General features: G+C 48.3%; 1 protein-coding gene across 4 annotated transcripts in view; it reads left to right on the top strand.

The window, feature by feature from the left end:
* LOC119967847 (NACHT, LRR and PYD domains-containing protein 3-like) overlaps positions 1 to 5,122 on the top strand; it is a 30,605-nt gene extending 25,483 nt beyond the window's left edge. For all 4 annotated transcript variants that reach the window (XM_038800892.1, XM_038800893.1, XM_038800891.1 and 1 more), the window contains 5 exons: positions 3,135 to 3,305; positions 3,422 to 3,592; positions 3,707 to 3,877; positions 4,067 to 4,234; positions 4,402 to 5,122. In XM_038800892.1, coding sequence (XP_038656820.1) covers positions 3,135 to 3,305; positions 3,422 to 3,592; positions 3,707 to 3,877; positions 4,067 to 4,234; positions 4,402 to 4,489 — 769 coding nt within the window. In that variant the 3' untranslated portion in view covers positions 4,490 to 5,122. The remainder of the gene's footprint in view (positions 1 to 3,134; positions 3,306 to 3,421; positions 3,593 to 3,706; positions 3,878 to 4,066; positions 4,235 to 4,401) is intronic.
* The last annotated feature ends 16,345 nt before the right edge of the window (positions 5,123 to 21,467 follow it).

The raw sequence follows: 21,467 nt of genomic DNA, 5'->3' as shown, positions 1-21,467 counted from the left end.
ATGCCTGAAACCTCAAATATCAATAGCAATTAAGAAACATTGGGCGCAATTCCCCGGAAACATTTCCAGTGTGATAGCAAGCAGAAATTGCCGCGAGCTTCCCGTCACTCGGCCCAGCGAGGCCGGCAATGCAATTCAATGTTAATTGGTCCACTTAACAAAGCCTCATGGGTTCCTCATCGCAAATGAAGGTTCGCCAGCTGATTCACCAGGACCAGGCTCACCAGCCCCCCCCGCTAACGAGGCCGAGCAGCACTTGCTGAGCCAACCCCAACCAGCCCGCAACAATGGCACCCAGGAGTCCGGCCCCAAGATTCAGAGATGCTGACCTGGGGAAGCTGCTAGATACCGTGGAGGCCTTGAGAGATGTCCTGTCCTCCTCCCTCCCTCTCTTCCTCCCCCCCCCCCCCCCCCCCCCCCCCGAGGGTCCCAGAGAGTCAGCCACAAGGCCGCCAGTGCTGCCTGGAATAGGTGGTGGCAGCTGTCAGCTCGGTGTATGACTAGGAGGACTGGCCTTCAATGCTGAGAAAAGGTCAACGACCTAAACCAGGTAGCATGAGTGAGTAGGCACCAACTTCCCTTCCCCCCCCCCCCCCCCCCCCCAAACTCCCCATGAAACACTCACCCTCCCTTCACACCCCCTCTCACACCACTGTGAACCAAGCATGTGTCTCCTCAGGAAAAGCTCTCCCATAATCGTTGGGAGAGGGCCCAGATTGGGGGAGGGGTGCTAGACACAAGAATCCTCATCTCCTTCAAGGAGCGTGCCCTGGAGGTAACCAGTGTGGCCGAGGACAGATCGGTCAGGCACGCGGAGGCTGGCAGATGCCGCAGAGGTGAGGAGCCACCGGGTTCCAGAGGCCCTGCCAAACCTCAGTTGTTATTGCCTTACTGACAAACCCATCCATCCCTCCCACTGACCATATGTCCATTCTCCCACAGGTCCTCTAGGTGGCGGCCCATCCTGGGCGGCCCCTCTCCTGACTCCAAGGAGAACACCGTGGAGAGGAGCTCCACGGATGCAAATGTCGTCGCGGCACAGCTATCATCCCCACCCTCAAGAGATACACATATTGTTGGAAGATGTTAGTGGACAGGCTTCAGGGGCACAATCTGGTGGGCACCACACCACTGATGATGCACATCCGGTGGAGACTGGAACCCCGAGGCGAGATAGCAGTCGGAAGTCTACTGGACCCAGGACTCATCGGGGCCCCAGCTGATGCTGAGCCTGTGGTACAGAAGTACCTGGAGCTGATGGAGATGTTCGGGACCAACCTGGGCGTTCAGAGGGAGATGTCTGTGTCAAACCAACAGATCCATAGTTGTTTGCAGGAGCCCCAGAAGCTATGGGCGCAGGAGATGGCACAGGCAGTGATTAGCACCGAGGCCAGCACTGCTCGGGTGGTGACCGTGGTGGAAAGCCTGGTGCACGACGTCGGCACCATGAGTGAAGGTGTCCGAGGCGTCGCGCAGTTGGTGACGGCCATGGCTGAGGGTCCCGGAAGAACATACGACTCGCTTAGGGATGTCACCCAGTACCAGACTGGCCTTGAATGATGTTCTGCGGAACATGTCCCGATCTCAGATGGAAATGGCCGAGGTGCTGCGGAGCTTGTCTCTGTCGCAGGAGGGCATGGCTGAGATGCTGCAGGGCATGGCCCAGTCACTGAGGAGCATCGCTCAGAGCATCAAAGCTATGGTGCAGACCATGGGGAAGCGCCGCGGCTGGCACAGCCAGATGATGCAGGGTAGCCGGGACTCTAACCAGCTGCACCTTTATCCCAAGGTGAACCCCAGGGCCCTATGGGCACCGATCGGGAAGGATGCCTGAAACCGTAAATATCAATAGCCAAGCTGGACCTGTCCCATGGACTGGGATGGCGGTCATCAGATCCCCCGTGTTCCACCATTCTGATGAGGCCGCATCTTGCAGTCAGCACATGGGTCAGGGCGGCATGGCTGTGCATGTGCCGCCAACAAGTGAGCCGGGGCCCTCCAGCCAGGCGAATCGAAGGCCATGGGACGAGTTAGGCAGCTGGCAGCCTCCACCACTGATGTGTATCCTGGGGAAACACCAAGGCCTAGTGGTACAGCTCGGAGGGGAAAGCACATCAACGATCACCCCGGGCACCGGAGAGGGGTGGTGGTGTGGGGGCGGCACCATCGGGAGTGGGTTTCCACAACCCATTAAACATCTTTCCGCAAAACCATTATGATGCCTCTGTCATTTCCTTCTGCAATGTGGGCTGACCCTCTCCATGCACCAACCCCCCCCCCCCCCCCCCCCCCCCCCCGCCCCCACGGCACTCACCCATCCTCCAGCCGTGGACATGTCCCCGGAGCTGTGTCCAATTCCCTGGTTGTTTGGATGTTTGCGTGTGTGTTTTGCCTCCCGCAGTATTCAAGCACATCGTCCAGGCATCATGGTGTGATTGGGATGCTAGGCAATGACCCACCCATGGAATCCACTTGACATTTGTGAAGTGTTCACTTAAACACGGTTGCCAATTCCCTGTTGGCAATAGCCTTCTGCCGCGCAGCCAGCGGCCTCTGCAGTCGGTGCGGGTTATGGGTGGTCGTTGGGCCAGACGGGCAGTGACAGAGGTTGCCCCCGGAATGGATAGACTATCCAGGAGATGGCATGGTGGTGCTGTGAGTGGTTGCCCCCCCAGTGCATATCCCCACCCGCCCCCACCGAGCACTGGGATGGCAAACCCGGCAACCCCGGGCTCTTTGGTGAGCAAAGATGGCTACTCACCTCCTCAGTTCCTCACAAAAGCCCTTCCGCCAGGTTCACGTTTTTCAAAAGGAGACAGTGTGACCACTTGCTGGACAGGCCGGTGAATGACGGAAGGCTGTTGGATATGGGGTGGCTCTTGTTAATTGTATGGAAATAGGGCTAAAGTGGTGATAATTGGTTTCTCGCCTCACTGCGGCGAGATCCTGATTTGGGAGCGGGCCGGTTGCATCGCAAACTGTTTGGCGCCTGGCACGGATCTCGTTTTTGGTGTCTCCCGCTATTCACCGGCCTCGTTATGCTTGAGCGAGAGCGCAACGAGGCTGGAAAATCACCTCCATTGATACTGGGGATTTACTCTGATTTCCGTTACCTCTCTCTCAATAATCTCCAGGCTGAACAGTAACACTCTCACAGATTCCTGTACCCAGGATCTCGCCTTGCTTCTCAGTGCAAACCGATTACTGAAGGATCTGGATCTGGGTAATAATAAATTGGGAGATTCGGGAGTGACCGCGTTATCTGTGGCTCTGAGGGACCTGGCCTGTAAACTACAGAAACTGGAGTAAGTAGCAAAGTTTGAAGGATTGTGTTTATAACAACTGGATGTCTTGGTCTGAATAATAAAAACATGGGAGTTTGAACTGATTTCTGTAATTTATCTCTCTCTCTAATCCCCAGGCTCTATGAAAACATTCTCACCGATTCTTGTGCTCAGGATCTCGCATCCATTCTCAGTACAAACCAGTCACTAATGGAACTAAACCTGGGTAATAATAAACTGGGAGATTCAGGAGTGAAGCTGCTGTCTGTGGCTCTGAGGACACCGGACTGTAAAATACAGAAACTGCTGTAAGTAACAGAATGAAAGATGGTGTTTTTTAAAAATGTGAAATATTAGTAGAAGCAATAATAAACACTTGGGAATTTACTGTGATTCCTGTTATTTCTTTGTCTATTCCCAAGGTTGTACAAAAATCATGTCTCACATTCCTGTGCTGAGGATCTCGTCTCTGTTCTCAGTACAAACCGGTCACTGACCGTTCTGAACCTGAATAATAATAAACTGGGAGATTCAGGAGTGAAAATACTGTCTGAGGCTCTGAGGAATCCAGATTCTAAAATGCAGAAACTGGGGTAAGTACCAGACTGTGTGAGATTATTATACTAACTGGATGTCTGACACTAACTTATTATTCCTGATAGTGTTATTGATAAATAGCATATCATAGCATCAATAATTACAGTTTTCAATGGTCGTGTTATTAATAAATATCAGGGGTTCACATTATTATTTCACGTTATTTCTCTTTCCATTATTCCCAGGTTGGATAATGTCGGTCTCACAGATTTGTGTGCCCCGGAGCTCACCTCTGCTCTCAGAACAAACCATTCACTGAAGATTCTGGAACTGGGATCAAACCACTTCACAGACCAAACCATCCCTGTTCTCGGCAGTCTCATTTGGATGTGTAAGAGTTTGGAGTGGATTGGGTAAGTTTTTGTGTTGGTGTTTAATTTAATGGATAAATCATAAATGGGATTCAGTCACTTTTATAGGCAATATTTGGCTGTAATTATTATCAAAATATTAACCCCACCCTCATTGTTCTTTTCATTTCAACCTGTTTATTTCCTGTTTAATCTTTAATCTGTTCCAGGCTGTGGGGGAATCAGTTCAGTTCAAATGGAAAAAGACAACTGGAGGCACTGCGGGAATCCACACCTGGACTAACTATGTCAGTGTGAACATTACAATTCACAAACATCCCTCCTCTGATTCTCCTGAACCCTTTTCTCTGATTTCCTGTCCCTCCCCTTTAACCGGCTGGGCTCCAGGTTGAAATCCCATTGGCTGTTTCCCAGCTCGAGCTGAGTGAGTGTCATCTCCCATTGTGACATCAGAGGCCCAGCAACAGGGTCACCAGACTCCGCCTCCCGGCCCCACAGCGCTGCTTCTGCAGGAGATCCGGGGCTGGATGTTCCCCAATGAGGCCCTGGGGAAATGTCCAGACAGGAAGGACCCAGGGTGGGGATCAGTCTGGGCTGCAGTGGGGCACTGACAATTACACAGTATTCCTGGGTTTGGGGGTAAAGTACTCAGATTCCTGTTGTATCAGTGCACAGTGACCCTGCTGGGAAGTGAACCTGTGTAGGTTCAGGATGGGGACAGGGTATATTCAGCTGGAATAAATCCCAACGTCAAAAAGGGACCGCCATCCAGTGTCTGATGTCACCCAGGGAGTATCCTTTGGGACTCTGTTCTTTCCCCCCGCCCCCCTTGTGCATCAAGGAAATTGATCAGTGCTTTTCTGTCTTCTCTAATGAAGAAAGCAGCAGTTGTTGAAACAATGTACGTTATTAAATGCAGACTCTGCCTTATTGATATTGCTGTCATTTACACACTGAAGGGTGAATTTCTAAAGAACTGCAATGTGTCAAATAAAGTTAACCTGGTAAATTCACTCGCCTGTTAAAAGAGTAACAGGTTGTGGAAGTTGAGTGATCCAGTGTAAAGTACACTTCAGTAAATGGACAGGAGAAATTTCGGGATCTGCATCTGAAGTATTGTGAGACTAAAACACGGATTGTGATCTGAACACTAGAATCAACATTTTTTGTGGAGAGAAGACAGTTTGATGCATGGGACCATGTGCTTGTAATGTAACGCTGCTGTATTGAACTAAATTGCAGCTAAAAACATAGAAAATAGAAGCAGGAGGAGGCCCTTCGAGCCTGCTCCGCCATTCATTATGATCAAGGCTGATCATCAAGTTCAATACTTTGATCCCCCCACCCCCTTCCACCCATATCCCTTGATTCCTTTAGCCCCAAGAGCTATGTCTAATTCCTTATTCAAATTACACAATGTTTTTTGCCTCAACTACTTTCTGTGGTAGTGAATTCCACAAATTCACCACTTTCTGGGTGAAGAAACTTCTCCTCCCCTCAGTCCTAAAATGTTAACTCCTTATCCTCAAGATATGACCCTGAGCTCTGGACTCCCCCACCATCAGGAACATTCTTTCTGAATCTACCCTGTTGAATCCTGTTAGAATTTTGTATGTTTCTATGAGATCCCTTCTCACTCTTCTAAACTCCAATAAATATAATGAATGATTTAGCCTCTCCTCATACGACAGTTCCGCCATCAGCCTTATAAACCTTCTCTGCACTCCCTCCATAGCAAGAACATCCATCCTCCAGTAAAGACACTAAAACTGTACACAGTACTCCAGGTGTTTCCTCACCAATGCCCTTTACAATTGCAGTAAAACATCTCTATTCCTATACTCAAATCCTCTTGTTAGGAAGGCCATCATACCATTTGCTTTCTTTACTGCCTGCTGTACCTGCGTGCTTACTTTCAGCAACTGATGCACGAGGACACCAAGGACTCGCTGAGTGTCCACCTCTCTCAATTTACACCCATTCAAATAATAATCTGCCTTCCTATGTTTGCTACCAAAGCAGATAACCTCACATTTATCCACATTATACTGCATCTGCCATACATGTGCCCACTCACTCAGCCTGTCCAAATCTCGCTGAAGCATCTCTGCATCCTCCTCACAGCTCACTCTCTCTTGATGGATTGTTGTATATGAAAGATATACACAATGGAGGGTGTCAAATGCTTAAAAGATGGAACTTCTTTACGTAAATAAATAATGGCACGGTGACGGAGTGGTTAGCACTGCTGCCTCACCGCGCCGAGGGCCCTTGTTCGATCCTGGCCCCGGGTCACTGTCCGTGTGGAGTTTGCATTTTCCCCGTGTCTGCGTAGGTCTAGCCTCCACTTCCCAACGATGTGCAGGGTAGGTCGATTGGCCACGCTAAGTTGCCCCTTAATTTGAAAATGTTTTAAAATAATAAATGTATAAATAACAAAGCTTAGCAATAACAGGAACAGCAGAACAGTGGTAACAGTAATAATTATGAAAACAGAAGCAGCAGTAGTAAAACAGGCCTTGCTTACAGACACTCTTGCAGACTGAAAAAGCCTGCCCGAAGCTCTCCAATGCTCAAGAGCCCTCAACGGACATGAACGAAACCATTACATAGGAGAACGGCTTATAAGAATTCTCTGAACTCAAAATGACAATCTGTAGTGGAAATTACTTCATATTTCTGATTATATGCAGTCTTTTTATTCTCCTCTCACTTTGGTGTAAGAAAGAATGAAGTTTTATTGTATTCAGTGGACATTAGAAATAAAGAAATGCGAAGTGGTAATCCATTGTAATCAGCTGTCATCAGATTAAGACGACAAGCACAGAATTATATGCCAGTGTTGGATATCTCCTGGGATGATAGACAGACGGTTCAAGGGCGAGAAGGACCTGGCCCTTAAATCACAATTCAGAAATGACATTAATCACTGCATAGTTGTTGGAAAATAATACATATTCAGTAGTGGAAGAGTTAGTTGCAACAAAAACACATTTTCTAAGAGCTCTTAACTATTTTGCAGTGCATTCTATTGCCATGTTGAAACTAGGCACACAATTAGCACTTGTAAAGCAGAAATTACAAGATAAATGTTCAGTTAATGGGGTGCACCAAAATTCCAATGATTTGAATCCCAGGGGATTTACCCACAAATTTGAGTTAAGCGGAGCTTCATGTTGGCTGAAGACATCCCATTCCTACATGAATGCATCTCTTATGCAAATGAATACACCTCTTGTGTAACTTGACATACCTACAAACACGGTCGATCTCAAAAACAGCGAATCCAAATGCCAAATGAAAATAATGGGTGTGATTCTCTGGCTTTTTTGTGCTCTTGAAATGAGGCTAGTGAAAAGCGGGAGAGGCCAAAAATGAGAATTGCGGCAGGCGCCAAACAGTTTGTGATGCAACTGGCCCGCTCCCTTAAGCAAAACCGGGATCTTGCCGTGGCCTGAAACCAATTATCACCACTTAAGCTCAATTTCCATACAATTAATGAGAGCCACCCCACAACCAATGGCCTCCCCAGCAAGTGGTCATGTGGGCGCCGAGTGAACCTGGCGGAAGGGCTTCTGTGGAGAGGTGAGTAGCCATCTTTGCTCGCAGGCAAAGAGGATGATCCGCAGGGGTGGGACGCCAAGGGGGGGGGGGGGGGGAGGGGGTGCAGGCACTAGGGGGGGCAACCACCTGAGGCAAAATCATGCCAACCCTGGACTGAGTACCTGTTCCGTGGGCAATCCCTACCCCATCACCCCCATCAACTGCTGTGGCCTCTGGCTGTGCAGCTGAAAGCTTTGCTAATAGGAAATTGGCAATCATGGTTAAGTGAGCGCTTCACACAATCAAGTGGATTCCGATGGGTAGGCGGGCCATGTAGCATGTGGGAGTCATTGCCTAGCATCCCAATCACACCTTGACACATGGACACTGTGCTTGAACACAGCAGGAGGCAACACCACATGCAGCAGCCGGCATCTGGATACCCGGGGGATGGGACACCGCTCCAGGGACATGTCTACGGCTGGAGGGTGGGTGAGTGCCACTGGGAGCGGGAGATGCCTTCAGTGATGGGCCATGGGTTCAGAGGTCAGCCGACAGTGTGGAAGAAAGTGACAAAAGCATCATACTGGTTGTGCACCTGAGTGTTTATTGTGTGTGACAATCCTCCGCCAGTGCACTCCATGATCCTCGTTCTTTGCCCTCCCAGCTCTACCACTACATCAAGGTGTGTCATAGAACAGCACAGAACAGGCCCTTCAGCCCTCAATGTTGTGCCGAGCAATGATCACCCTACTCAAACCCATGTATCTACCCTATACCCGTAACTCAACCCCTCCCCTCCCTAACCTTACTTTTTAGAACACTACGGGCAATCCACCTAACCCGCACATCATTGGACTGTGGGAGGAAACCGGAGCACCCGGAGGAAACCCACGCACACACGGGGAGGATGTGCAGACTCCGCACAGACAGTGACCCAGCCGGGAACCGAACCTGGGACCCTGGAGCTGTGAAGCATTTATGCTAACCACCGTGCTGCCGTGCTGTCCCCAGGATCCACATCCGAGGTGGAAGCAGTCAGCTGCTTAACACGTCCCGTGGCCTTCAATGCACCTGGCGGGTGTCCACTGGGACTAGAATGCCCCTGCTGACTTGGCGGCACATGCACAGCCATGCCACATCAGCGGGGTGAAACTCAGGAGCTGGTGACCACCATCGCCACTCCTTGGGATGGGTCTGGGTTGGCACCCAGTGCCCCCTCGCTCGGTGCTCATAGGGTGCCTGGGTTCACCTTGGGAGGGAGGGATGGCTAGTTCATGTCCCGGCTGCCCCTGTATCATCTGGTTCTGGCGGCTCCCCATCGTGTTGACGCCCTCGCCGATGCTCCTTAGTGATCGCGGCATGCTCTGCAGTACCTCGGCCATTCCCATCTGAGAGCAGGGCATGTCCCGCAGCACCTCATCAATGTCAGCTTGGAGTTGGTAACAACCCCCCCCCCCCCCCCCAACAAGTCTGTCGAGACCCTCAGCCATGGCTGTCACCAACTGCGCCATGCCTTGGACACCTTCACCAATGATGCTGACATGACATCATGCTTTCCACTGCGGTCGGCACCCTGGCAGTATTGGCCTCAGTGCCACACATTGCCGCCGACGTCCCCTGCGCCGGTAGCCTCTGGGACTCCTCTAAGCGCCTATAGACCTGCTGGAGTGTGGCTGATATTTCCCTCTGAATGTTCCAGCCGCTCCCTAACATCTCCATCAGCTCCGGGAGAAACCGCTTCTACAGGCTCAGCTTCAGGCTGGAACCCAGCTGGGTCCTGGGATCCAGCAGACTTCCGACTGCTGTCTCACCTGGGGGTTACTGCCTCCATCTGATTTACACCAGAGGCAGTGTGGTGCTCACCAGATTGTACCCCAGAAGCCTGACCACTAAAATTTCCCACCGAGGTGCATGTATGTCGGCTGATGGCGGTTGAGGATGACAGCTGTGACGCCTCAATTGTGTCTTCCTCGGAGCTCTCCTGCCAGGTGGTCTCATGGGAGATTGGAGAGGGGGCCATCCCGCTTGGGCTGGCGCCGTTAGCTGGAGGGTCAGTGGGAGGAGGGATGGGTCAGTCAGTAAAGCAATAACAATTCGCGTCTGATAGATGAAGCCCAGTGGTTCCTCACCTCTGCGGTGTCTGCCAGCATCCTTGTTGGTGACCGCTCTGTCCCTGGCCGCCCCCGTCACCTCTGGGGCCCATTCCTCGAAGGTGGTAAGGATTCTTTATTATGTCCGACATGCCTCCGTCACTGTGGGCCCTTTCCCGGCGATTGCGGGAGAGCTCTTGCGGTGACAGAGAGGCAATTGTTAGCCGCATGCGTGGCTCAGTGGTGGGAGGGAGGGGTATGCAGGAAGAGTTTGGGGGGGGGTGCTGAAGAGAGAAGGAGAGTGGAGGGGCATTTGGGGTCGCATGGAGAGTGGGTGGGGCGGGAGGGGGGGCATTGGTGTCTGCTCTCTCATGCTGCCCGGTGTAGATCATTGACCTTTTCCGGCACTGGAGGCTCACTCCTCGTCACACTCCCAGCGCTCTCCAGTACATCGGCAAATAAGCAATTAATTACAGTATGAAACAAGGGCAAAAACAAGAGCAAATATGACATAAGCAAGAGCATCGTGAATAGTGTTCTTACAGGTCAGTCTGAGGGGGAGTTGTTAAGGAGTCTGGTAACTGGGGAAGAAGTTGTTCCTATGTTTGGATGTGCGGGTCTTCAGACTTCTGTACCTTCTGCCTGATGGAAGGGTCTGGAAGAAGGCAATGCCTGGGTGGGGGGGGTCTATGATAATACTGCCTACCTTACTGAGGCAGCGGGAGGTGAAGACAGAAACAATTGGAGTGTGGCAAGCTTGTGTGAGTTCACCACTCTGCAGTTTCTTGCGATCTTGGGCCGAGCAGTTGCCATACCAAGCTGCGATGCAGCCAGATAGGATGCTCTCTGTGGCACATCTGTAGACATTTGTGACAGTCAATGCAGACATGCTGAACTTAGCTTCCGCAGGAAGTAGAGACATTGTTGGGCTTTCTTAACTGTTGCATCAACGTGAATGGACCAGGACAGTCTGTTTGATGATGGTGGTCCACACCCCCCCCCCCCCACCCCAGAAACTGAAAGCTATCGACCATCTCCACTTTGGAGCCATCAAAGTAAACGGGGATGATTGTCTGACTACACGTAGAACATAGAACAGCACAGCACAGAACAGGCCCTTCGGCCCTCAATGTTGTGCCGAGCCATGATCACCCTACTCAAACCCACGTATCCACCCTGTACCCGTAACCCAACAACCCCCCCCCCTTAACCTTACTTTTTTTATTAGGACACTACGGGCAATTTAGCATGGCCAATCCACCTAACCCGCACATCTTTGGACTGTGGGAGGAAACCGGAGCACCCGGAGGAAACCCACGCACACAGGGGGAGGACGTGCAGACTCCACACAGACAGTGACCCAGCCGGGAATCGAACCTGGGACCCTGGAGCTGTGAAGCATTTATGCTAACCACCATGCTACCCTGCTGCCCCTACACTTCCTGAGGTCGATGAGCAGATGGGGGAAGTGGGCCCATGGCGGTTCATGCACCCAGGTGAGAAGCAATTCTCGTTCTTCGCACCAGTTGACAAGGTCCACACCTGCATAGACTTCTTTGTGGTGGGGAAATCGGTGCTTCCAGAAATAGACAGAGCAGCATACTCTGCGACTCTAATCTCCATGTTACATGGATGTAAGGTTGGAGACAGGTCATGCCCAACGCCCCTTCTGGACGTTGAACAGAAAACATCACCGACCATAAGTGAGTACCGTGCTAACAACCAGAACGGGGAAGTCTCTCATCTTCCACATTCTGTGGGGCACTGAAGGCGGTGATTAGGGGAGAAATTATAGCCTATAAGGCACGCAGAGATGGGGAAGAGAGGGTGGCTAAGCAACAGCAGATCAACTCCATCCTGGAGGTCGACAGAAGATACCCCAACGCCCCAACCGTAGAGCTTCAGGCCGAGAGGAGAAGGCTACAAATGGCCTTTAACCTGCTTTCCAGGCAGTGCACCAACTACACCAGACACTGGAGACATTTTATGAACATGGAAACAAAGCTAGCCACCTGCTGGTTCACTAGCTGAGAAATCAGGCAGCCACAAGGGAAATAGCGCAGGCAGACTGGTGGCTGGACAAAAACAGGTCAACAAAGTTTTCGAGGTCTTATACAGGGGACTGTACACCTCCAAACCCCCAACAAGGACTCTGAGATGAAACGGCTTCTTGACATGCCAGTCGTGGGGGATGATAGACTGAGGGAGCTGGAAGCATCAATCTGAATGGGAGAGGTGATGGAGAGCATCAGCTCCATGCAGGCGTGAAAGGCACCGGGACCCAGCACGTTCCCGGCAGACTTCCATGAAATATTTGCGCCAGCTCTTGCCCCACACCTGCGGGAGATGTTCGCAGACTCGCTAGCGAGGTGTACTCTGCCTCCGACGCTAACACAAGCAACCATATCGCTGTTGCACAAAAAAGACAAAGATCCAAGGCAATGCGGATCTTGCAGGTCCATTTCTCTGCTTAATGTGGATGCAAACATGCTCGTTAAAAATCCTGTCCCAGAGACTGGAGAACTGCGTACTTGAGGTGGTCGCAAAGTGACGAGACCGGCTTCCTCAAGGGCAGATAGCTAACTTCGAACATCAGATAGCTGCTGAATGTGGTACTGACCCCATCTGGGGAGTGAACACCAGAGGTGATCATTTCCTTGGACACAGAAAAGACCTTTGACAGAGTCGAATGGAAATACCACATAGGTACTGGAGCATTTTGGGCTAAGGGCGGGATTCACCTCATTACGCCCCCAAGGCGAGCGTCCAGATCTGACTACTTCCAGTTCCACTCCTGTTTGCCCTGGCCATTGAACCGTTGCCGATTATCCTGCGAGAGGCTGGAAGGGTATGCAAAAAAGAGGCAAACTTGCAACAGCCGCGGGCGCGAGAATGAGGGGATGGGTGAGGATAGAGGAGTCCTCCTGCACAGGAACGATATGAGCCCTCACCACAACAGCGCTCCCATCACCGCTGGCAAAACACTCAACCAGCCCAATGGTAGTTGCAACACTGAGAACCTGGAACCAAATGAGGCAGCACTTTGGTCTAACCGAGGTGTCCACATTGGCCCCCATCTACAGCTTCCACAGGTTTCCACCAGCCACGCGAGATGCCACCTTCATGAGGTGGAGACAGGATGGGGGAGGGGACACTGACGGTTTGGGACTTCTACACAGGGGACAGACTTGTGACCCGAGATGTGCTGACAGAGAGACTGGTACTACCGAACGGACAGGAACTCCGACATTTGTAAATTTAAAAACTTTCTCTGCAAAGAGACAATGAAGTACACGAGGGCCCTGAGAGATGTTGGAGGAGATACTGGACACAGACAGTCTGGGAAAGGGGAACTATGGGCACATGTACGGACGACTTGTAAAAGGAAAGTGCTTCTCACTGGAAGGATCAAGGGAGAAATGGGAGGAAGAATTAGGAACGGAAGTAGGGTGATAACTGTGGAGTGAAGCACTGAGCAGGGCCATCTCCACCTCCTGCGCAAGATTCAGCCTCATGCAACTTTAAGTTTGTGCACAGAGCACACCTGACGAGAACCTGAATGAGGTTCTTTCCGGAGGTGGAGGATAAATATGAATGGTGCCAGGGAGGCCCGGCCAGCCATCCCCACATGTTCTGGGCCTGCCTCAGACTTGTCAGGTTCTGAACAGTCTTCTTTGCGGCAAAGTCCAGGGTTGTGGGGGTGAGGGCGGAGCCGTGCCCAAGAGTGGCAGTTTTCAGGGTATCGGACCAGCCAGAACTTCATATGGGGAAGAGGGCTGACGCCCTTGCCTTTGCTTCCTTAATCGCATGCCGGAGAATCTTGCTCGGCTGGCGATCAGCAGCACCACCCAAAGCAGCAGACTGGCTGTCTGGCCTATCGGAATTACTCCACCTGGAGAAGATCAATTATACCATCAGTAAGATTCCCCTTATCTCTCGTTCATAGATAAGGTCTCAGACCGGTTGAATAAATATAAAACAATGTTTATTTCTTTAAGAACACATTTTAGTATATTCATACAAAATTAAATCGAAAGACTTTTTCCTGCATGTCTGGAAATGTCCTTGAGACACCAACGAGTGAAATCAAAACCTTCAAGATAAAAGTGACTCCAGATTTACAAATTAAAAGTCATTTCAACAAAAGGCCTTTTTGAAAGTGATTTTCATGAATGCTTCAAGGATTCTCCGGCTAAAATTCTTCTCTCTAATCAGTCAAACGGATCACATTCTTAAGGAAATCCTTATCTGGGTTTAGCCCCTTACTTAGTTTCATTGGTTCTAATTCTGAGCTGAGACCCCCTTGACCTGTTCAGGAAGTGTCAGTCACTTAACAGGCGATTGGTTAATTAGACTTTAATCAATTACTCCAAATTAATTACCTTTCCACGACTATTGTCCCACATTCAAACTCCCTACATCACGTCTGGTCTCAGTTACAAAGTTGTTTCAAACTCGTTGAATGTACCCTCATCAGTAAGAGTACTTGCAGTATATTATTCTTAACATTTGAGACAGTCATGGACAATATTAGCCAAAAGATTAGCCAATTTTATAACTTACTCATATTTCTACAAATTCAATAATTTTCAAGTATCATTTTATTTTCCAGGATATTTTGGCTAATATTTTAAAGGACCCCCTCTCTAAAATTGTTGAATCCAACATCTCCCCCCTTTTATTATTTTAAACTTAATAAAATAAATCAATTAATAAATTAATCATACAATAATAGTAAAGGGAAAGGAATATAAGCTAAGGATAACGCATTCACAAGTGTCTTTGATGGACCCTATCCTTCAACATTGGAATGGGTTTGATGACTTTGAGGTTATGGGGTGTGGGGGGATGGTGGGGGAAGAGTGCCGAGGCTGGGAAGAATTGTTTTGGGGTAGTCGAATCTGCATTAAAGAATGGAATGAATGCGAGTGGGAGCAGCGAATACTCAGAGACAGGGAGGCAGTCAGGCAACTAAATAAAGGTGAGAAAAGATGGCAGTGTGAATATGTTGTCAGAAAGTCATCCCGGGGTCAAATCCCAGCAGCCTGCAGACCAGTTAATCAGAAACATTTTTCAGGGGCGGCACGGTAGCACTGTGGTTAGCACAGTTGTTTCACAGCACCAGGGTCCCAGATTCGATTTCCGGCTTGGGTCACTGTCTGTGTGGAGTCTACATGTTCTCCCCTTGTCTGTGTGGGTTTTCAGTCCAAAGATGTGCAGGTTAGGTGGATTGGCCATTCTAAGTTGCCCTTGTGTCCAAAATGGTTACTGGGTTGCACGGATAAAGTGGAGGTGTGGGCTTAAGTGGGGTGCTCTTTCCAAGGGCCGGTGTGGATTCGATGGGCAGGGTGGCCCCCTTCTACACTAAATTCTAATGAATTAAGAAGAGGGGTGGAATTGACGAGCATCCAGCCCCCAAAGAGTTCCTCCCACCCAAACCCAAACTCTGCACCAGCTCTCAGCTGCCCCACCTGTGGCCCTCAACTGGGCTTGTCCGGCCTCCTCACAAAGTCACCCAAACACGGCCTGCTTCTAGAGTGAGGGGGATGAGAAAGAGAGACATCCAGTGATCAGGTGGGACAAACACAGAGGACACTGATTCACTAAACTGTTACTATTAGTTACTAAATAGATTCACAAACATATATTAACAAACCATGACGTCCAGCATCTTCGACATTTTGCTTGTGTCAGAAATTGTTTTACTTTATTTTTCAGAAGATTTGAGGAGTTGGGAATAGAGAGGAGGTGTAAGAGAGGAAGTTTCTGCTGCTTCACTTCCCGTTCTTCTGGGGTTGTTCTGTCTCTGCTCCTGGCTCCTTTAAATCCGCTCCTCCGGATGTCAGCTCTTGTCTTTTTTTCACTACTTTCCTGCCCACATGGCTCGTCCTGGGAATTTCCAGCTCATTCCACCTCTCGCCATTGTCCTGTTGCCCTTTGGCTCTATGACTCCGCCTGCATAGTTACTACAGCTCATCAGATACTGTCATCTATTCTTGTCCCGCACCTTATTGTTCTGTCTGTTTGTTGCTGCTCATTTTTCCAGGTCCGCCGATGTCTGCCCCTTTTCCTGGCTCACTTCTCTACTCGGTATAAGATATCTGCTGCTAATTTTCTCCCCATTGTCTCTCTCTGTTCCTTCTTACCCGTTGGTAACAGCTCTTCATTGTTTCCTACATCTCCATGCCTTTTCTTTCCCCTCCTCCTGTTCTCTCCTCTTGCCCTGAACACGGGATATTTGAGCTGCGCCCAGTTCTTCTCGTTATTAATTTAATAATTGCTGTAAGCGGATATTTCACCGCGCACTTTAACTTCTCTCTGAACTTGGACTGAGTCGCCACATAAATCAATGTGTTTGTGCAGCAGCTTAAATTCCGCAGCATGTATGTAACTTTTTCAAAGGTGTATTTAGCACCGTCATCCCAGTAATCATCAACATTAAAATAATACAAAATATACACAAACCACAGGAGTATGAAGCTGCCAGATATGGTGAAGAGTAAAATGACAGACTTCCTTCTGCTCTGAATTTCTGAGTCACTCTGACTCTCCCCCCTTCTCTGACCCCTTAATCCCTCACGGACACGACTGGCCACTAAAATGTGTCTGACTGTCAGAGCATTGAGCAACAGAATTAACCCAAATGGTACCAATGGGGTTAAAATCTTTTCAAAATATCTGAATCCAATCCATCTGGGGTCCCTGAAATAGCTCAGTTTATTACTACATCGCCAGGGTACATTGTCAATAATCCTGCTAGGTTCAAATCTAAAGTAAATGGGGATGTTTTTCAAACAGAGCAAAGTGCCGGTTGTTCCTAGGACCACAGACGCGGTTCTCTTGGTGCAATATTTAGATTTTAGCTTCTGACAACAAATGGTGACAAATCGATCAAAAGTGAAAGTGATGGTGAACCAGACAGAACAGTCTGTGGCTATACGGAGCAGGACGTAGCGGACACTGCACACAGGGGTGATTCTCAAGAAAGTTAATGGCAAATAATAATCCTCGATTCGGTTTAGTATAACTTCAGTAATAATTACCAGGAGATCTGCCGATGCCATAGCCACCAGGTAGCGAGTGGTGCAGATGGAGAGGTCACACTTTCCCCGAGACAGGATCGCAATGGCCACTACATTAACTGTAATAGACAGAAGGGGAAAAGAGACTGGACATTACTGATGGAAATCTCTGTTCATTAACCCAACAGTAAGGAAAACAGCATCACAAAAGTCTGGGTTGGGATCGGGTCACAGCATAAACCACCTCAACTACGCTCTCAACCTGCCTCCAGCTGGCTTATGTGAGAGGGGGCAACTAGACCTTTCCTAACAGGCAGATGGTAATGTAAAATATTTTCGCTGGAAAGCGATAGTTTAGAGACTTATCCCTACTCTCTGACTAGTCCTTTGGTAGGAACCCATCGTGGACTTGCATTACATTCTGCAATAGGAGATCTTTCTCCCGCCACAGAGCCACCACATAGAAGAATTGGATTCAGTTCAGATCACTCCCTGTGGTTTGTGTACCATGCTGCAGATGCACAAATGACGTTTCCGATGACAATGCAACAGTGACCGAAATTTACGGGAAGATCACTACATGATCTACATGATGAGTGGCTCTTTTAACCTACAGTGAACGCTAGGTCAAAGCTCACTGTGTACAACTCTGGTCTTCACATCACCAAAACAGCCTTTGTAGTGAGCATATTGATTGGGTAAAATAATTCTGGGTAACTCCAGTTAGTGACCATACTCAGCATTATTGTACATGGACAGATTATCCTTGTAAAACCTTCCTCTCAGAGAGTTTCTTGCTTTAAGCTTTTTACTCAACAGGACAGATAATCAATGCAACACCTTTATATTACTGAGTGCTTCAGAAACAGTTGGAACAACAAAGTAGATAATTCACCAAAAACTCAGGAAACTCTGAACAACTGTGACCAATCTATCAAATGTAACATTATCTTTCACAGTGTAACAGCAGAAACCAAATCATACCGAGATTAACGCAGCCACATTGGCTTCAGATGCTTACCAGGAACACCAAGAACGGCAAGGATCATTTGGAATATTTTCCTGACCCATTGAATTAGTCGATGCATTTTCTGTGTGAAGTGAATTTTTCCCGTTTGCAGAATATGTCTCTGAATTATATCTGGCAGTTATATATTCCCCCTCCTGGATCTGCACACGGATTAGAGATTGCAAAATTGTTCAAACTGTTTATCTCAATATTTGATAAACTACATTACGGCAGCTGTGTTAATTCCCTGTTGAGGGATTGTACGAAGCTCTGAGATTTACTTCGATCCACGTTCTCTACCACATGGCTGGAAAATTCTGATTCCATAGAATAACAAGTCAGAATTACAATCTGTGTTAAACAGCAATGGACATGTTCCTTCAAACATCGTGAGTCCGACCTCCAGATCTCACACCGTTTCAGTGATTGACTTCAACCTTCAGAACCATTCAGTAATTACATTTCTAACCTCAGAGTGCCCTCTCAAGCTTCTTCCCCTGAGATCTGGCTGCTCTCTTTATCTGGGACAATCCAGTCCAAGAATTCACAGAATTAAAGCTGCAGTTGTCCATTTGGACTGCTCTGTCAGTCTCTGTTCCTTGCCAGCTAATGGCACGCACCAATCTCCTCATCATTTCCCTCCAACACCTCTCCTCAGTTGCTCAGTCAGTTTACGGCTGAGTGAATCGGACCTACATGAGGTGCATTTGAGACCCGGACCACAGACTATGTAAAGTAAGTTTCCTCTCATCTCACGGTTGACTGTATTGCCAATCAGCTTTTACTTGTGTCCTTTAAGTTTCGATCTGCCTGGCAATGGGAACAATTTCTCTCCATCCTCTTTCTTTCATAAAATCACCCCAGGATTTTGATCACCTCCATCATATTTCCTATCAAACCTCTGTAAGGAGAGCAACCCCAGCTTCTCAATCTATCTGCGCAAGAGAATACCTGTATCAATGGACCAATGAAAATCCTCTTCCCCCTTATCTGCATCCTTCCCAAAGTGCTCACCTCGTTCTGCGAGGATGGTGCCCAGACCAGGACACAATGAATATGATTTGAAATCTCTGCCTCGCCCTCACAGGCTCTGAGCTACTCTGGTTCCCTGCTTCCTTTCTTTGTCCTATACATAGAGAATAGTCATTGTGCCAATTGCTTCTTCCTTTACAAACGTCACCATTTCATCAGTTTTGAATCAAATTCCTGCCCCCTCCCCTGCACACAATCCATAAGTAACTCTTCCCTTTGTTTCCAAGAATCATCTTCCAAAAAAATTAACTTGTTCACATTCAGAAGTAAAAGCACATCCTTTCCTCAGAGGTAATCATATGGAATATATTGGGATGAGGGAAGCTCCAATGATACAAGCTGGGTGTCATTCTGGAACAGAAAGCTTCTTGGCATCACCTCCATCATCACAATAAACATTCACTCCACACCATCGACACACGTTGACAGCAGTGTGTACCATGTACAAGGTGACAGCAACAACCCGCCAAAGCGCCTTCAACAATCCCTTCAGAACCCCGATCTCTACGATCTAGAAGGAGAAGGGAAGCAATTGTATGTGGAAACCGCCACCTGTAATTCCCTTCCGAGACACACATCATCCTGACTTGGAACTGTAAGACCAGTCCTTCCTTTTGCTCCTCTAAACAGCTAAACCACTTTCTTAACACTCTCTTTTCTCTTTTTGGTTTCCAATTAAGGCTGTGAGTTTTATCAGTTCCATTGTTATTTTTATCCCTGTATTCTCCTCTATGTGTTTTTCTGTCTTGTGTGAGCAGAGGGTGGGGAAGGGGAAAGTTAAAGTGGGGGATTAGGAATGAATTAATAGTTAACCAGTTGTATATGCTGCATACTTAATAATAGTTCTTGTTATAAATGAAAGGTAATTATTTATATTTACAAACCTAGTGACGAAGTGCTAAAGACTTTGGGTATTTTTCTGTGAATTCAATTGTGTTGTGATTCTGGGTCAAAGGGCGGGTGGGGGGGGAGCTCCAATTGATGATGCTGTAGTCCAGAGTGTCACAACATTATTTTGGGTGTTGGTTCTGGGTTCTTTGTAACTGTAGATGACCAAGTTTGGTTTACAGTATGAATTAAGAAGAGACACCACGTTGATACCAATATAACAGAATGGCTCCTGGTGGAGGCTGCTGACATTTTTCTTCAAGTGGATGAATTGTCTTTGGTTTAATTGAAAGGGGCTTCGGAAAGACAAGCTGGTTGAATTGGCAGATGAACTTAAAATAGCGGTACCAGCTAAAGTTAGGAAGATAGAGATAACTGAAGTAATTGTTCAATATTTAAATTTCAAAGAAATACCAGAAACACAGCCTGGGCCATGGCAACCATCAGGAGAATTAGCTAATATCCAGTTACAAATGAAACAATTCGAAATGCAGCAAAAAGAGATAGAGATTCAGCAAAAAGGAAAATAAATGGAGATGGAAATGAAGAGGTTGGAATTACAGAGAGAGAAAAAAGCAAGAGCGGGAAAGGAAAAATCACAAGAGAGGGAGTTCCAGGTAAGGCACTGGAAATTAGAGGAGAGCAGCCAGAAACTAGAGGGGAGCATAATCTTAGAACGGAATCCAGTGACGATATATTTGAATTCATACAGGTCGTCCGAAATTTCGAAAAGAAAGAAGTAGCAATCTTGTTGGGAGTGTCCAAAGAAAAGTGAACATTACCCATGCAAAGTAATTTAACGAAGCAGGCATAGGAAGGTTATGTTTCCCTGTTGGAGGAGGCATCTAACAGTTATGACGAGGTTCAAACAATTATTTCTTAAATTGATTACTTATTCTGCGTGCCAGAACACAGCGGCCAACCTAAGTGTGCCACCACCGTCACAGACTTCATCTGCAAATGTGGAGAAAATTGCATGCCAAAGAATATAGTTGGTGTGTTCCACAATTGGAAAGCATTGTTCAACTGGGAGATTCACTCCCTACTGAAGGCCAGGTCTGAGGCATTCAAGACAGGCGACCCTGACCGATACAAGAAATCTAGATACGACCTCCACAAACCATCAGACATGCCAAGAGACAAGACAGACAAAGTTGGTGTCACAGACTAATTACATGGACTCTTGTCAGTTGTGGTAAGGCTTAAAAAGACATAACGGGCTACCAAGCAAAGACAAGTTAAATCTCCAACAACAACGCACCCCTCCCCATGAACTCAATGCATTCTATGCTCGTTTCGAGCAGGACATAAACAAACCGTTGTCAACTGCCCCAGCAGCCACGGGCATGCCCAATCCTCCGCCACAGCCTCCGAACTCGGATTAGCCTCCTTGAAAGCAGGGGGTTCTGACGGACTCTCTGGTCATTCACTCAGATCCTGCATGGACCAACTGGTGGGTTTGTTTGTAGACATCTTTAACCTCTCCCTACTGCGTTCCAACATTCCCAACATTCCCACTTGCATCATACCGGTGACAAACAGGCAACGTGCCTCAACAACTAACATCCAGTGGCCTTGACATCGATCATTATGAATTGCCTTCAGAGGTTGGCCATGAGACAAATCAACTCAATACTCCCAGAATGCCTTGATCCACTGCAATTCGCAGACTACCACAACTGGTCCAC

Source organism: Scyliorhinus canicula, chromosome 6 (assembly GCF_902713615.1).
Source record: "Scyliorhinus canicula chromosome 6, sScyCan1.1, whole genome shotgun sequence".
Lineage (NCBI taxonomy): Eukaryota > Metazoa > Chordata > Chondrichthyes > Carcharhiniformes > Scyliorhinidae > Scyliorhinus > Scyliorhinus canicula.
The sequence above is the reverse complement of the archived record's forward strand: the minus strand, read 5'-3'. Positions and strand labels throughout refer to the sequence as shown.